This window comes from Megascapheus bottae, chromosome 33 (assembly GCF_031878675.1).
Source record: "Megascapheus bottae isolate mThoBot1 chromosome 33, mThoBot2.hap1, whole genome shotgun sequence".
NCBI lineage: Eukaryota > Metazoa > Chordata > Mammalia > Rodentia > Geomyidae > Megascapheus > Megascapheus bottae.
In genome coordinates this window covers 6,750,018-6,768,170 of record NC_143541.1, presented here as the reverse complement: position 1 = coordinate 6,768,170, position 18,153 = coordinate 6,750,018, and the positions used below count along the sequence as shown (strand labels likewise).

Here is an 18,153-nt window from a genome sequence, read left to right as displayed (position 1 = left end):
CCACTCATCAACTGAGGGACATCTGGGTTGGTTCCATATCTTTGCTATGGTGAATAGTGCTGCAATGAACATGGTTGTGCTGGTGGATTTAGTATGCCCTTGTTTCTGGATGGTTGGGTAAATGCCAAGTAGTGGAATTGCTGGGTCTTAGGGGAGCTCTATGTTTAGTCTTTTGAGGAACCGCCATACTGCTTTCCATAGTGGATGAACGAGTGTCCCATGCGTGGGTTTTACTCATTTGTTGCACCGTGGCTTGAGGACGGGGTCCTGCAGGCTTGCACAGCCCTTCCTGGCCCAGGCTGGCCTTCTCCCCACCAGGCCTTCGCCTTCCCAGGCTGGGCCTGCAGTGCACTCCTCCGACCACCAGGGGGCGCCGCCAAAGCCGCCCTCGCGTCCCGCACGCCGGCGGCGCCTCTCTTCCCCGCGCCTGTGCGTGGGAGGCGGGGCCAGTGGCGGAAGTCCGGGCCTCGCTCGGCGGCTTCCGCGCTTCACCTTCGGCCCTGCGGAGCCGCGGCCCCCCGGGTCGTCCACTGCCCGCCGGCCTCAGGCCGTGCGGCCCGTCCTGCGTCTCCCCTTTCCCGGCGTCTCCCGCCCGCTCCGCCTCGGCCCATGGCGCTGACGGCGCTGCCGAGCTCGGGGGTGGCCTTCCGCCGGGTCCTGGCGCACTTCCCCGGGGAGCTGAGCCTGGCTTTCGCCTACGGCTCCGGGGTCTTCCGCCAGGCGGGGCGCGGCTGGGACCAGAAGGTGAGGCTACCCGCCATCGTGCGCTCCTACCCGCCATCGTGCGCTGCGCCCGTCAGACCGGGCCGGGTCCCCGCCAGCCTCCTCCGAGCTCCGTCAGCCCCGGCCAGGTCCCCCGGGTCCCCCCTCAGCCCCGGCCGGGTCCCCGCCAGCCTCCTCCGAGCGCCTGTCAGCCCCGGCCGGGCCCCCCGGGTCCCCCGTGTCCCCCGTCAGGCCCCGGCCGGGTCCCCGCCAGCCTCCTCTGAGCGCCTGTCAGCCCCGGCCGGGCCCCCCGGGTCCCCCCTCAGCCCCGGCCGGGTCCCCCGTGTCCCCCGTCAGGCCCCGCTGGGTCCCCCGGGTCCCCTGTCCGGGCCCCTCTGGGCCCCTCTGGCCCCAGTGCAGTCAGGCGGAGAGAAAATGAGTAGTTGTTGGACTCTAGAATCCGGTGTTCTCTTCCTCGTCCGACCATTGGCTTTTCTCCAGGCAGATTTATCTGGTACTGGTACATTCTGATGTAACTGCCCCAGAACGAGAATTCAGCTCTTGAGAAAAGAAGTGTAAAACTCCCGAGTGATTCTAACGCGTAGCTGCGATCCGAAGGTCCTGCCTGCGGGGGGTGTTTGAACACAGGACCTCCCAGCCGAGGCAAGGTGTGCTGTGACAGTGCCACACCAATCCAATGGTCGCTGGTTAATTTTCAGGAAAGGGTCTGGCGTCCCACCATGAACTAGAGTCCGATGGAAAACTGATCCCACTCACCATCATGATTACAGATGCTAGAGGAACATAGTTATCCTTGTTGCTTCCAAGTCTAAAGTGTGCCCAGTGGTCCGGGACCCCCTCTGGGTCCTTTGCCTCTGCCTACCACCTCCTCATGTTTCAGTGAGTCTGCCTCTGAGCAGACCTACTAAAATAGACCCTTCTTCTCCATCCCTGCATTTGAGTCTAGAATACTGTACCTCTCAGCCCCTCAAGTCAGCCCCTACTCTGCCTGCCTTAGCAAATGCCATGTGGTTTCTCATCTGGAATCCTGCAGTGGCTTCCATCAGATTTCCCTCACCTTAGACATTCTTCCCTCCCACCACTCCTACTCCCACCTCTGAGGGAATTTCCTCCTCACGTGGCCAATCTGACTCCTGCCCCCTCCAGTGTCATGCTCTGTAGCATGCTGACCCACAAGAATCTAGTGTGAATTCCCAGCTTCTTTCCTCCCCAAATATTCTACTCTCTCATAATTCCTTTTTTTTTTTTGAGGGGGAGAGGTGGTACTGAGGTTTGAACTCAAGGCCTGTGCTTGCTAGTTAGCTGCTCTACTACTTGCACCACACTGCCAGACAACTATCCTATGCCTCTTGCATATCTGGGATCATGGGTGCATGGCACCAGTTGCTAAGGGTTTTACCAACTTTTCACTTTAGCTGTTCTTGAACTATGATCGTTTTGATTTCTGCCTCCTGAGTAGCTGGGATTATCGATAAGAGCCACAGCACCTAGCTGTTCCCTCTCACACATTGTTCAAGCTCACACTTGTCATCTCTAGAAAAGTTTCTCCTGGGGCCGGGAGTTTGGCCTAGTGGTTAAAGTGCTTGCCTAGCATGCATGAAGACCCGGGTTCGATTCCTCGGTACCACATATATAGAAAAAAAACCAGAAGTGGTGCTGAGGCTCAAGTGGTAGAGCTCTAGCCTTGAGAAAGTCCAAGGACAGTGCTCAGGCCCTGAGCTCAAGCCCGGGACTGGCAAAAAAAAAAAAAAGGTTTCTCCTTCTTGTTCTTTTTTAGCCTACCTCCATTCTGAGTGAAGTTGTTATATTATGCATTCATTCATCAATGAACTTAGCAGTAGTTTGGCCATAATGATAGTTTATCCCCAATAGACAACTGTTATTCTCTGGGTTCTCTCAGACTTTGTAGATACTGTGTGATAGTTGTTGAGCAGGTAAGCATGAGCTGGAAGGAGACTCGAGTCTTATTTCTCCTCAAGGAAGTTGCCATGGTGGCCTAGCACACAGGCTTTGTTCCCACATACCACCTCTGTGTCCCAGGACAAAGCTTACCCAGGGCCTGGGCAGCTTTTTGAGTAAAATTGAGATGAGAGCACACCTATCTTGCAGTGTTGTTCTGAAGATAAATGGTTGCTGTAGGGCTTAGATAAGGATGTGGAGGATGGGGGGGGATGTGGAGGGGGAGGGAAACGGGTACCAAGACATGTGAAAGGGTATCAATGTATGTGAATTAATGCACCTTCTATCTGGCAAATATCATGTAACCCTTTTACTAATTACAATTAAAAAAATAAATAAATAAAAAAGAAAAAAAAAAAAGGATGTGGACAACACTGACCTACCAGTGAAATACCAGCAGAAAGCAGTATTTGCACATTATTTGTGTTTTGCTGAAAACAGGTCACGTGGCTTCCAGAAGCCTGCTCAAGGTTTGGCTGACACCTGAGCTGGTCTCTCCTCCCTCTGCTTGCCTCTTTCACCTCTGAATGCTGAACTCCTTCTCTCCTTCACATTCCAGAATGCCATGCTGGACTTGGTGTTCACAGTGGATGATCCTGTTGTGTGGCACACCAAAAACCTGAAGAAGAATTGGAGCCACTACTCTTTCCTCAAAATTTTGGGGCCCAGGTTTATCACATCTGTCCAGAACAACTATGGAGCTGGAGTTTACTACAACCCGTTGATCATGTGTGACGGCAGGGTAGGTGACTTCCCGCCTTTGTCAGTAGAACACCAGGGATCCAGGAACAGCACAGGGCCTGGAGTTGTCTCCCTGTGACTGATGGTGGTGTGAGAAGATGGTTGAATGCGACTGACTCCATTTTTTTGCAGTTGGCCAAATAGCTGTCAAGTTTTAGTAGTGATTGTGACCTGTTGGACACACAGTTGCTGAGCTCCACCCCCAGACCTTATGATTTAATAAGTCCGGGGTAGGGTAGGAAAATTTGCTTTCTAACAAGCTTACGAATTATGCTGAAGTTGGCAATGTAGGAATGAAGCTTTGAGAACTGCTGGTGCGGCCAGTACGAGGAATAGGCAGGCCTGGGTAGGATTCATGGGAGAGATTGAGAGTGGAGAGGGCATTGGATGAGGCACAGGTGATGGACAGGGTCCTCTCAGTGTCAGATCAACAGAGAGCAGGTGAGTCCTGAATGAGCACCGCTCAACAGCAGGAACCACCGCAGAGCTGAGTGCCGCTCCGTGGTAGAGGGCTTGCTCAGCACGAGCACGGTACTGCTTGAGAGCAGAGTGGAGACCCGTGAGGACTCGGATGTGTAGTGAGAGCTCTGGCAGACTAGTGATGTCGGTGCTCCTCCAGGACCAGGTCTTGCTTTTCTGGTCCAGGTCCTTTCCAGCTGTGCCTGCGTTTTGAAAGGTTCAGAGAAGACATGCCTTCCACAGGTAGCTCAGCTGCCAAGTGACGGGCTGCATGGTCTCCTGGCCCTCTCTCCCCCCACAGGCCGCCACCTACTGGCTGTAGGGAGAGCTTCCCCAGCCCAGCCCAGCCCAGCAGAAGATTGCCCAGTCAATTAGCCCATTTCCACCGCAGCCCTCAGAATCATAGCTTTGTTCTTCCTCCATAATTAAGATTATACTCTGCTGTACTACCATTCATAATTTTCAAACAATATTACAAGCTCCAGTAAGCATATGTTTGGAAATCATTGCATACCTAAGGGGTTATGCTTTTTTTTTTCTTTTTGTCAGTCATGGGGCTTGAACGCTGGACCTGGGCTCTGTTCCTGAGCTCTTCAGCTCAGGGCTACAACCCTACCCCTTGAGCTACAGTGCCACTTCCGGTTTTCTAGTGGTTAGAGTTAAGAGTCTCATGGTCTTTAGTGCTCAGGCTGGTTTTGAACTGCAATCCTCAGATCTCAGCTTCCTGAGTAGGTAAGATTACAGGCGTGAGCCACCGTGCCTGGCTAGGGCTGTGCTTTTTAATTACAATTCTTGAGCTGCTTTTTACACATTTGCAGCCTGAAATAGCAATTTAGGAAAATGAATCTGAAGATAGTTGCATCCTTGGAAATCTGCAGTCAGGGGTTAAGCTAAGATTTATACAAATTGTGTTACAGGTTTAGACATGGCTCCACATGTTTAGCACTAGGAACAAGAGTGTATATTTGGCTGCTGTGGATTTGGATAACAAGATTGTATATTTGGATGTTGGTTTGAAAGAATCGAGAGCAGCAGTGATTCAGTACCCAAGGGGTGATAGTAAAAACTTCATGGAGGAGACTTTCATAGGGTAGACATTTTGAGTCGATTTAAAAGTCAAGTTCCTACTCTGGTCAAGAATTTGCTCTCTTATCTTTGATATTTGCATAAGCAACAATCCGATATCTTGCTCTTGGTCATGCCCTTTTCTTTCCCTTTTTCAGGTCATCAAATATGGGGTTATTAGCACTAGTATTCTAATCGAAGATCTCCTCAACTGGAATAACTTATACATTGCTGGACGCCTGCAAAAACCGGTAAGTGCCTGCAGTTGCAGTGAGATAGTGGATATGTATGTACACACCACACTTTGCACCCAGCATTCACCCACCATGGTGTCACTTTGACATTGTGATCATGCAGTTACCCGTGGGCTCTATGGGCTCCTGACAAAGTGCCTTCCTGAGTGGTAAGGGTCACCCCTCTCAGCCACCCCTGAGTATGGACTAGTGAAGTACTGACCCATTTTTTCCTATAGTGCTGGCAGTGAAGCCTTGGGTGTTATTCAGGTAGGAAGCGTTGTACTGTTGACCCATGCCTCCAGACCTATGGGTTCCTACATAGCTTCAGGATAATGACTGGCTGCCAGGGGAACCATCTGCACTGTCGTTCTGTGTCCCCTTCTCCATTCCCCTGTGAGGTAGAGAGAGGAGCTGAAGACTGAGTCACTCACCAAAGGCAGTGGATTTGTCATGCTCAGGTACCACAAAGCCTGTAAACAAGAGGGACTCCGGTAAACCCCTAAAGGGAGTTTTCATGTGGTGACCACATGGAGGTGCTTGGTGGAGTGGTGTCCTGGAAGGCACACAGGAGATCATTGTCCCCCCACGCTCCAGTATCCCTTCATGTTGTTCTCAGCACTGAGGACCCTACCCAGGGTCTTGTGAATTACAAGTGAGTTCTCTACCAGAGCTACATCCCCAGCCCTGCCTGAGTCAGGTTCTTTATCACAAGCTGACAGCGGCAGTGCGGAGTTCCCTGCACTGTTCTACTGCAGCAGGAGTGGGGGTGAGCACCCTCACCCCCCATGCTCACGTGGATACAGCCATATGGGTCGTGCCCCACACCTGTGAGGTCTGTGTGAACTGAATTGTAGAGCACACAGTTGGAGAGGAGGAAAATAAACAGACAAAACAAATCCCCACACGTTTTGCCAGGACTCAACACCAGTCATCAGATCCAGGCATCAGGGTCCGTGTCTGCAGGGGGGCAGGGCCATGCTGCTGTGCCACCCCGTCCACTGGCGGATCCCACGTACACCCAGAGGCCTCTGTGGGGCATCTTGAACTTCCTGGCACCTAGCGGGCACTCAGCAGTATTCTCCTTTCAGTATTTCTTGTCTTAGGCATCTTGAAATAAAATTGAGATCAAACTAAAAATGTATTATTCTCTGTATAGGAACTGCCTGGGTTTTTGAAACCCAAGACATTGTAAAGTCTCAGAATCTCAGTGCTATAATGATTTCAGGCATTTTATTTCTTTAGTTTATTTTCTTAAAAATTTTTTTGCCAGTCCAGGGGCTTGAACTGAGGGTCTGGGCACTGTCCCTGAGCCTCACTGTGCCCAAGGCTAGCACTCCCACCAGTGTGAGCTATAATGCCACTTCCTAACTCTTTACAGAGAGAGGGAAGGGCTGATGCTAGTGAGTTACCCTCAGGAAGTTAAGTAAGGGAATGAGACCTTCGCCCAGGACCTGGGTGTAATCTCCAGCACCCAGGAGGAAAATTAAGCTCTCTTTAAAAAGTGAAAATGATAAATAGGAAAGCGTGGTGAGCAGCTCTCTAAGCGCACCCCTTGTGCTCTCCTCTGGAAGTTGAGATCTGGCGGTCACCTGTAGGTGGCAGCAAATAGTAACCAAACAGGAACAAGTCTGGTAAAGATCAGGTAGCAACTTCGAGAAAAATGATAAATGAACCTGAGTATTGATTTTATGGGGTTTTTTCCATTTTTCTTTTTTCCAGTCCTGGGCTTGAGCTCAGGGCCTGAGCACTGTCCTTGGACTTTCTCAAGGCTAGAGCTCTACCACTTGAGCCTCAGCACCACTTCTGGCTTTTTTCTTTTTTTTTTTTGGCCAGTCCTGGGCTTGAGCTCAGGGCCTGAGCACTGTCCTTGGACTTTCTCAAGGCTAGAGCTCTACCACTTGAGCCTCAGCACCACTTCCGGCTTTTTTCTATCTATGTGGGTACCAAGGAATCTAACCCAGGTCTTATATGCAAGGCAAGCACTCTACCACTAGGCCAAACGCCAGGCTCCTGATTTTATGTTTTGAAAAGAACTATATCTTGCAATTTGAAGCATAATTTCTTAACCACTGTTGAGTCTTTGAAAGAAATGATGAAAAGTTAAACATTTCTGGTGAAAGATGAGTGTAAATTAAATTTCTATTGTACTTTTCTATCATTTAACTCAGAAATGAGGAGACATCCATTTTTATTTCGAGCGTAGCCTTACATTTTGAGTCATTTGTAATATATGTATATATATGTATGCACATGAGTGTGTTGCTAGTCTTGATCCCAGAGCACTGGGCTTGCTAAACAGCCAAACTGAGCTCTACCTCAAGCCCTGTGAACAGTCTGTGGAATTAAAAGTATTTGATAGATTTTAACAGTCCTTTTAAAGTGTAAAAAATTTTAAAGCTCTACAGTAAGATATAAATCAGTTTATAATTAATTTAACACTGTATTTCTATGTTTTGTTTTTGTTTTTGCTGGTCCTGGGCTTGAGCTCAGGGCCTGAGCACTGTCCTTGGACTTTCTCAAGGCTAGAGCTCTACCACTTGAGCCACAGCACCACTTCTGGCTTTTTTCTGTGTATATGATACCAAGGAATTGAACCCAGGTCTTCGTGTATGCTAGGCAAGCACTCTACCACGTGGCTAAACACCCCGCCAACACTCTGTATTTCTGTACTTTACATGGTTTTTGGTGCATAGGTAATTTTGCTTGAAATATTTGTTTATTTGGCTTTGGTTTTGTTTTGTTTTTTTGTAGGTCCAGGGGCTTGAATTGAGAGCGTGGACCCCATCCCTGAGTTTTTTTTGCTCAAGGCTAGTGCTCTACCACTTAGGTCACAGCTCTAATTCTGAAATTGTGTGTGTGTGTGTGTGTGTGTGCGCGCGCGCGTGCGCGTGTGTGCGCGCGCATGTGTGCGTGCGCACTTAATTAGAGATAAACGTCTCACAGACTTTCCTGCCTGATTGGCCTTCAACAGCAAATCTCAGAGCTCAGCCTCCTTGAGTACTGAGGAGCACAGACGTGAGCTGCCACCCCTAGCTTTGAAGAGTGGACCTCACTGTGTTACCCAGGCTATTCTCCAGTTCCTAGGTCCAAGTAGTTGTGTTGCCTCTTCCTCCCAAGTGCTGGGATAAGTTTTATTTTTATTTGATTCAACTATTTGAAACATAGATTCAGTGAGTTTTAGTACATTTGTAGTTGTGTAACTATCACCATATTGCAGCTTTCTGATTTGTATGTTGTAGTTAGAAAGGTCACAGTGCTAGTAAAGATCCCTCAAAGCCCGGCCCTGCCCTACTGGGAGCCAACTTTTGGGCCTCTCACCTTTGAAGTGCGAAGAGAGTCATTTCTTTAGTCAGAAGACCACTGAGTTTCTTCCCGAAGCGTGACAAAGGAATTTGTTTTAAACCTACTTTGCCGATCCTGCAGGTATGCAGTGCAGCAAGGCTTCTTGGGGGAGTGGGAGGTCTGTGGAAAAGTATGCTTCAGTGTTAAAGCTCTCAGAGCCAGGCAGCGTGGTATTCTTTAGAAGTAAAACTTCACTGTGTAATTCAAGCAGATACTCTGGGCCCACCGTGGTGCACACGAGTCTGTGGAACTGCTTTTCTGTCTTGAGAGGTACTCCCAAGTCTCTCCTTTGAGAGTCCTTCATCATCGTCCTTTCCCTGTACAGAAAAGGGTGTCTGTGGGCAGTGTACTCCCCTTAGCCATGCTGCTCAGGTCAGGTATTCCCTGTAGGTACCAACAGCTAGTCACAATTCTGAGGACTGTCTTCTTTTCCCAGGCCTCTCTGGCAGTGTCCCAAGCTTCACTGGCTTTTCACTGAGCAACAAATAACAGTGCTGCTGAGACAAGTTCCTAGTTCACCTTTCGATGAAGAACCAGATCTGCACAGTAGCAGAGCCCTTTGAGTAAGGATGATTTTATTTTCACTCTTAACCTTCAGTAGCAAACAGATAGCTTTCTTAGCTTTCTTGGAGCACAAGTGGTATTTAATTAGCCAAGAAAAAACTTCCAGACTTAAGCTCTCTGCATCTCTGGATCGTGAGCATCTCCAGTAGCTTCTGAGTTCCCTGGGGTTCTGTAAAAGACACTTGCACACACATATATGCATGTATGTGCATATACACACACTAACAGGATCATTGAGAAGTGCCCGGTCAATAAGGCTGAGGAACAGGAAGCCTTTGAGCTGCTCTACCCCAGATTTCCATGTCGGTAGAGGAGGGATTGCCTTCCAAACCTGGCTCCATGTGGGACAAAAAGTTTGAGAATAAACCTAGGGGTTGTTGGAGGGCTGTGTTGGGGGCTGGAGATCTAACTCGGTATAAAGATGCTGCATGGCATGTGCAAGGCCTGGGTTTAATTTCTAGCACTGAAAAGACACCAGCAACCACAAAAAATTGTTCTTATCATCTGTCTAAATCAGATTGCTGAGCATGGTGGTACAAGCTTGTAATCATAGCACTCAGAACACTGAGGCAGGAAGTCCTGAGTTCACCGACAGCCTGGGCTACAGAGCAAGTTCAGGGCCAATAAGGCTCCATAGTAAGACTCTTGTCTCCACCTCTTCCCTCCACCAAAAAAAAAGAATAGGTTAACCAGAATACATATCTAACAATGCAGGAGAATAACTCAACTACTTATTACTTGATGTGCACAGTCTAAGGGCGTGAGCTGGATTTTTTTGTTGTTGTTTGTTGTTATCCCTTAGGCATACCATGTCCCTTAGGTGTTGCTCAGTTTTTCTCTTGCACGTGGCTATGGTGATAGTGAACTCACTAAAGTGCTGAAAGGCTCCATGTAGGACTAGTCAACTCTCATGATGCTGAGGTTTGGGGAGAGGAGCGCTGGCTGGCAGCCCACCTGCCAGTGGAAGAGGTGGGTAGGCTACAGCTCTTCCCTTGGAGAAACAGGGAGCCTGAAGTAAAAGACACAGTGTCCATTCACTTTGCTTTACAATTAGTTTTATAGTACTACTGCTTTTCACTGTTAAAAAGAGGGAAAAGGAAGTGGCACTGTGGCTCAAGTAATAGGGCATTAGCCTTGAGTTGAAGAGCTCAGAGACAGCACCCAGGCCCAGAGTTCAAGCCTCATGACCGACAAAAAACAAAACAGGAAGAATACTTCCTTGGTTTTCTTGGTTCCTTGGCATTGTGATACATTCTTGTGCCACAGTTTCTCTGACCTTGGCATGCAACAGGAGAGTCTATGATTGCTTATTAGAATAACAATTATTTCATATGTAGAGCTAAGATTCCTAGACTATATTCAGAGATACTTGGGACAATTCCAGTGTGTATGTTAGCTTGAGCAATTTTCCACTTCTAGGGTTTTCCTTCTTCATGTTCATCTTTTTCCAGGTGAAAATTGTAGTGATGAATGAGAATGTCATTCTTAGATCCGCCCTGGATAAGAACCTGAAGAGTGCAGTGACTGCTGCTTTTCTCATGCTCCCCGAGAGCTTCTCTGAAGAAGACCTCTTCATGGAGATTGCCGGACTCTCCTATTCAGGTTAGTGTCGGGCATACCCAAAGCTTCCAGGAAAGAGGTAAGTCATCTGCAAACTATGCTGGCACCCTGCTCCTCCCTTTGCTTTGTTTCTATCCCGGCCTTCACTGAGACAACTTCCTGATAAGTCTCCTTGGTTCCAAGGTCTTTGTCTGTGGTCACCGTCCCAGGTAATTTTGTGGTCATTCATTTCCCTCGTGATATAACTGCAAGACTATGGGAATTTTGCAAGAAGAACACAGGAATTCCCAGAAGCCCTTCAATAGTTTGAACCCATCAGCAACCACACTTGCTTTGTCATGTTCTATCAGTGGAGCGTTTTCCTGCTCCATGCCTCTGAATGGCCTGGATGGCCTGTGAAAAGACACTTGACTCCGTCCCCAAACAGCCACCTTGTTAGTAGTGTTCCATGTAGCCCAAGAACTTGTGTTTCTGGCCTGCCCTGAGTATTGGTGCTCCTCCAGAAACCCTACCTTAGAGCCTCCGAGTACACTCTGGTTTATTTTTTTCTGGACTATATGAGGAGGTTGCACATGACATCTCTCCTGTTTCTGTTTCCTAAGAATAAGGATGTTTTCACATATTCACCGTATAGTTGTCAAATGCAGGACATTTAACACTGGCACAGTATTCAGATCAAACTGACAATCATATTCTAGACATCTGTCATTCTAGTTGTATGCTTTGTGGGGCTTTTCCCCTCAAATACATGACCAAGTTAAGGACTATAATATGTGTATTTAGCTATGGCTCTTTTATTTTTAATTTTTTGTCAGTTGTGGAGCTTGAACTCTGGGCCTGGCCACTATCCCTGAGTGCTTCAGCTCAAGGCTTGTGTTCTACCACTTGAGCCACAGTGCCACTTCCAGTTTTCTGGTGGTTAATTGGAGATATGAGGAACTTTTGTCCCCAGGCTGGCTTTGAACCGTGATCCTCATATCACAGCCTCCTGAGTAGCTAGAATGACAGACATGAGCCAGCAGCACCCAGCTGCCTCTTACTTTTACCCACGATTTAGGTGTTTTGGCCTGGTGGTCTCTAAGCCCTTGGGCATTTTAATCTGGAGTACTTCCTTAGCCTTGCCTTACATGGCCTTTAGCTTTCTGACATCTATAGACAAGCTGGTTTTTGCTGGAACTAGACTAGTAAGGGCAGACAAAGGTATAGATCTCTGTCATAGGGACGAGATCCCTTCAGGCAATGTATTGAAAGACAAGTTTACCCCATCTTTCGTAGGCTTCTTAGAACCCAGTGTCCTTGAATGGATGGAATTTCATCCTTTGCACAAACCACAAATCTCCTTAATCCTGGAATATTCCAAAATTCCCCAAGCTCTTTTCTTTTTTTGTCGATCCTGGGGCTTGAACTGGGCCTGGTCATTGTCCCTGAGCTCTTGAGCTCAAGGCTAGCTCTCTACTCCTTGAACCATAGCCCCACTTCCCCCCCAGCTCATTTTCAGTTACAGCTTTGACAAGATTACATGTGATCCTAGCCTGTGTTTCTCCATGAGGAGGGTAGTGGGAGAAGGATGGACGAAGGGCAAAAAGAGGATATTTGGTTGTTGGGCAAGCTCCTGCCAGTTCTTCCTGGTGGAGGTGAGGCAGTCAGAAGTGCTAGCCAGGAGTGGTAACTACACAGTCTGTGCTGCTCACATCGACAGCAGCATGTTATTAACCATGGAGAAGGGTGAACGTCTTGCAAAGATGGGGAGGAAGAGACAGCTCTCTAGCCCACCAGTTATTCTTAGAAGTCAGGATGTAACTAAGGTGGAAGGGAGCTCTAATGAATTTTAGGGGGTGACCTTGAACTTGTTATACAAGTATATACTAGTAACATTTCTACTTTAAGTAATGATCCTGGCTTAACAGTTATCAAATGACGCAGCATCACATATATTAAAAAGCCAAAGCTAGACTTTCTTCTGTGAGGGGTGTCACAGTGGAGAGCCTGCACAGTTTCAGTGATTCAGGGGGGCCGGGTCACTCTTCCTGAGCTTCTTTTGCTCAAGGCTAGCACTCTACCACTTGAGTCACAGAACAACTTCAGGCTTATTCTGTGTATGTGGTACTGAGGAATCAAACCCAAGGCTTCATGCATGCTTGGCAAGCACTCTACTACTCAGCCACATTCCCAGCCCAAATAGCATTTCTTTTCTTTTCTTTTTTTGTTGGTCATAGGGCTTGAATTCTGGACCTGGGCACTGTCCCTGAGTTCTTGAGCTCAAGGTTACTGCTCTACCACTTGAGCCACAGCGCCTGCTTCTGGTTTTTGGAGATAAGAGTCTAACAGACTTTTGTACCCAGGCTGGTTCTGGACCCCGATCCTTAGATCTCAGCCTCCTGAGTAGTTAGGATTACAGGCATGAGCCACCAGCAACTGGCCCAAATCACATTTCTTATTAACCTCTCAATACTTAATAGAAAGTGTGGTCATTAATTTAACAATAACTTTTACACTGGGTAGCTATATTATCGCATTCCTTTACAAATGAGCAAACTGAAGCTGGATCAGCTTTCTGAGGTGCTTGACCCGCTCCAAGTCCTCTTTTCTTATTTATTAAATGGAATTAAGGCTAGGAGCCAGTAGTTCACATTTGTAATCCTAGCTACTCAGGAGGCTGAGATCTGAGGATCACAGTTGAAAGCCAGCGGAGGCAGAAAAGTCCCTGTGAGACTCTTATCTCCAGTTAACCACTCAAAAACCTGAAGTGACACTATGAATCAAGTGGTAGAACACTAGCCTTGACACAAAGAGGCTTAGGGACAGCTCCCAGGCCCTGAGTTCAAGGCCCACAAGCAGCCAAGAAAAAAATGAATAACAAACATCCAGGTAATGCCAAACTGTCTGAACCCAAGCAGCGCTAATTTGAGGAGTCAAACAAAGCAAGCAGAAATGGCCAGTGGAGTGGAGTGGAATGATTGTGGGACAGAAATGGGCCCTGTCTGCCAGCTCTCTGATGTGAGGGGGTATCACCACAGCTGTGTTCTCTGGAATGAAAGCTTCTCAGATTGCCTCTGTAATTGTTCCACCCTCAGTGTTTATATTGCGCATATTGGAGAATTTGAAGGCCTGTTTCTCTATTTGGGCCGCTGCTGGAACTCTGTGTACTTGACAGTTACTTGCTGACTTCTGAGAATACAACATTCTCAATTAATCCATTATTAATAATGTCTCATGTGCCAGAGTTTCTTACTGTGTGTCTCACTTAGTAAAGTGATCCTGGAAACCTTAACCTACATCACTGTTCTTCAGAGAGTTGATGGTGGGTGTCATCCAGAGACATGCTGGATTGCCCCTCTCCCAGCATTCCTCTTCTCCCTAACTCCCCCCAAGCTGCACCTGCTCCTCCCTGGCTGTCATAGCCTTCCCTGGCTGTTGTTTTCCCTGCTCCAGTCTGTCACTGGCACATTGTTGATTCTCTTTGGTCTTTCTGACACTACTAGAATATGGAGGAAGGAATTTTTGTCTTCTGTGCGTGAGCAAGCATATACACTCAAGATTGAACCCAAGGCCTTTGCATTCTAAGCACATGCTCTACCAGGAAGCTACAGCTCTAGCCAGCATTTTTTTGTTTTGCTCACTCTACCTCATGCATACGAACCATGTCTGACACCTGTGTCTTGGGTGCTAAATTAATACTAGATCATTAAATGGAAAAGGTGATTATGTTGGCTCCTTCCTCAACCAGTTTGCTGCGCCTGCCTCTTCCTTATCCCTCATATAGTCTTCTCACATGTGGACTTTAAAGAGGCTAGTCACCAGCACCTTCTCATTCTCTCCTGCATAGGAATGAATCAGTATCCTGTCTTTCAGCAGCTAATGAGATACTTTTGAGAATGCCATCTGAATAGCAGCTCAAAGTACCTCCTACCTACTCTGCCTTGGTCATTTATCTCAAAATGCACAGGATTTTACCCACTTAAGAGAGTGAAATTAAAATGTGGTACTATGTACACAGCCATCAGAAATGATAAAATAATGGCATTTGCAGGGAAATGAATGAAATGATAACAAAGTATGTCGAGTGAGATAAGCCAGGATCAGAGAGACAAATGGCACAAGGTCCCCTGATATGCAGTGTTAGATTTAAAACAAAATGAGACACAACAAAGTAAACAGGACTCAAAATACCTGTATATAGTGAAATCAAATGAGGACAAACTCAGGAGAAAAACTCCAAATTATAATACCCAAACACCTCTTCATTGTACATAAAATAATATATAAAGAACCCCAAAGATAAGGCAACAAAGGACCTCTTCTTAATTTGTCCTATGGTTTTTAGGTGACTTTTCTCTACCTCGTACATGTGCATATGAGTGCACATCTGAAGGAGGGTGGGAGAAGGGCACAGAATCAATGGAAAGCGGGTGACAAGGTGCAGCTGCGGGGCTACCAGCTCCACTAGACACCCATGAGAGTGAACTGAGCAACTCAGGGCAGTGAGGGAGGGAAAGAGGGGACAGCTGACACTACGCAACAGGAAAGAAATGATCAGGAAGAAATCATTGTATCATTCCTGTTTGAACTTTTTTCCTATATAAAACTTGAGGGGCCTTCCTATTTTTTTGTTATTCATAAGCTTTGTAGATCAGAATGATGACCCATGTACGTGTGAATGTCAAAATGATTATGTGGGGCCGGGAGTTTGGCCTAGTGGTAGAGTGCTTGCCTAGCATGCACAAAGACCCAGATTCTATTCCTCGGTACCACATACATAGAAAAAAGCCAGAAGTGGTGCTGAGGCTCAAGTGGTAGAGCTCTAGCCTTGAGAAAGTCCAAGGACAGTGCTCAGATTTTGAGCTCAAGCCCAGGACTAGCCAGAAAAAAAAAAAAAAAGAATGAAACTAGAGTCCTAGCTCATAGCATACACAAAATGTAATCTACATGGGTGGTGGCTCTAATTATCAAGCTCTTGAAAGGCTGAGCAGCTGTGGCTTATACCTGTAATCTTAGCTACTCAGAAAGCAGAGATCTGAAGATTTGTGGTTCAGAGCCAGCCTGGGAAGGAAAATCTTTGACTCTTATTTCCAGTTAATCACCCAAAGGCCAGAAGTGGAGCTGTGGTTTCAGTGGTAGAATGCTACCCTTGAACAAAAAAGCTCAAAGACAGTGCCCAGGCCTTGAGTTCAAGATGCAAGACTGGCAATAAAGAAAGAAATAAGGCTCTTTGAAGAGTGACTTTGGGCTAGAAAATGATCTGAGGATTATGACTAAAAGCCAGATTGGGCAGAACAATCCCCATAAGAGTCTTTTTTTTTTTTTTTTTTTTTTTGGCCAGGCCTGGGCTTGAGCTCAGGGCCTGAGCACTGTCCTTGGACTTTCTCAAGGCTAGAGCTCTACTACTTGAGCCTCCGCGCCACTTCCGGCTTTTTGCTACATATGTGGGGTACCAAGGAATCGAACCGGGTCTTCATGCATGCTAGGCAAGCACTCTACCACTAGGCCAAACTCCCAGCCCCCCCATGAGAGTCTTATCTCCAACTAACCACTCAAAAATTGGAAATATTGCCGTGGCTAAAAGTGATAGAGCACTAGCCTTGAGCAAAAGAGGGTGCCTAGCTGGGTCTTCCCATAGGTTTCCCACATTTTCTTCCTTAGGGGAATTTCTCACCCCTCGCAGTAAACACCCCATATCAAGAAGTCTTATCTGCTCTGGATTACAAGGTGGTTGCAAGGTGACTGCTGAGAGAATGGACTAGAGCAAAGAGCTTTTCTCCTGCTCTAGGTGGGTAATTGGAGTGGTTTATGAATCTTGTAGTATTGTTTGGACTGCAGATCTTAAACACTGCCCCATGAGAACTGCACTGAAATATTACTCTGTCTTGTAACCTGAGATCAGGCTGCATCTGTACTCTAGGACCTAGCGTAGTTGCTAGTACTTAGTAGCTACCTAAGGAGGCACAGAACTGAAATGTGTAACTTGTTTTTAAAGGGAGAGGTTAGCAATGGCTTAGGTTCTGGGCTCTCTTCCTGCTGTCCACTGGCCTTTCCATGAACTTAAATGTAACTCATCCGTAAACAATTGTGAGATTGTGAGATTGTTAAACCCTTTGAAGAAGAAGAGACTGACTCAGCTGGAGACTGTGTGTGTGTGTCTGTGTGTGTGTGTGTGTGTGTGTGTGTGTGTGTCTGTCTGTCTGTCTGTCTGTCTGTGTGTTTCCTTCTCTGTAATCCATGCTGCTCTGGACTCCCGGTCATCCCACCTTAGAAAGGTTAAGTAATTCGACTCACATCACCCTGACACATTGCTACGCATGAACAGCAGGACCTTTCCACTGGGCTGTGCAGCCCCCCTGTGCCCACATTTATAACCAAGTTCTGGCCATTGATTGCATGCCTCTGAGATGGTGCCATGTCAGAGTCCAAGAGAAATCAGGTACCTATTGTATTACCTGGTAGTTCTCTGAGTAAAACAGCCAAGAGTAAAACCATCAGGAGGGATACACAAAATAAAAGCAGCAATCAATCTTAGTCACTGAGCTTCATTGCAAATGGATCCCGAAAGGTGAGAAAAATGGATTCTTTTGATCAGATGCTGGTTCATGCTGTGCCCATGATGTTACTCCCTTTGTTCTGAAGAAATGAGTAACCACCAATTCTCTCCTGTCCCCTGTGGCTGAGCTACTTCTGCTGCCCATTGGTTGGAAATTTTTAATTCAATGGACGCTTATTGGTGTGCCTTCCCTGCACCTGACTGTGCATGAGGGACTGAGGTGAGGTCTTGTTTCTAGAGTTTCTCATGTTTTCTGGGTCCTTTGAGTGCAGCTGTTGTTAGTAGAAGGATTTGGATCCATTTCCTTTTACATTTTGGTTAAACACAGCCCTCCTCTCAGAAAGTTGCCATCTGGAACACTAGAAGAACTCTTTGTTTCAGAAAGGGAAGGAATAACACAAATATCCATCAGTCCACTGATCTTTTACATCAGGGCCAACCCTGTTTGATTCGGAGCTTGGTGACATTTCTTCTCTTCCAAGATAAACAGTTCATTTATGAAGTATTAATAAAAACAACTTATTTCCACAGTTGCAAGTTAGACACCTCCCTCTGCACCTGTCAAATGATGACATCCACGCTGCGTATAAATTCATCTGAAGCTGTTAGATGTTCGGGGTGGGGAAAATTTTAAAAATAGAGGCAAATGATTGCTTATGTGCCACTGCCCTGATACTAAGAGGCAGGTGGACCTTGAGACAATTATCTCTGTGTCCTAATCTTGAAATATTAGTGCCTTACTTCTGGGGCTTTGCCAGGACTAAAAGAGCAAATGTTAAGAACACACACAGACCTCCAACATATTCATATCCTGTTAGATCAAAGATAATCTATGTCAGGCTGGGAATGTGGCTTAGTGGTAGAGTGCTTGCCTAGCATGCATGAAGCCCTGGGTTTGATTCCTTAGTACCACATAAACAGAAAAGGCTGGAATTGGAGCTGTGGCTTAAGTAGTAAAGCACTAGCCTT

At 47.0% G+C, this 18,153-nt stretch overlaps 1 protein-coding gene across 2 annotated transcripts in view; it reads left to right on the top strand.

The window, feature by feature from the left end:
- Positions 1 to 498: 498 nt before the first annotated feature.
- Tamm41 (TAM41 mitochondrial translocator assembly and maintenance homolog) overlaps positions 499 to 18,153 on the top strand; it is a 33,656-nt gene continuing 16,001 nt past the window's right edge. For both annotated transcript variants that reach the window (XM_090323757.1, XM_090323756.1), the window contains exons 1-4: positions 499 to 744; positions 3,242 to 3,424; positions 5,106 to 5,198; positions 10,541 to 10,691. In XM_090323757.1, coding sequence (XP_090179883.1) covers positions 610 to 744; positions 3,242 to 3,424; positions 5,106 to 5,198; positions 10,541 to 10,691 — 562 coding nt within the window. In that variant the 5' untranslated portion in view covers positions 499 to 609. The remainder of the gene's footprint in view (positions 745 to 3,241; positions 3,425 to 5,105; positions 5,199 to 10,540; positions 10,692 to 18,153) is intronic.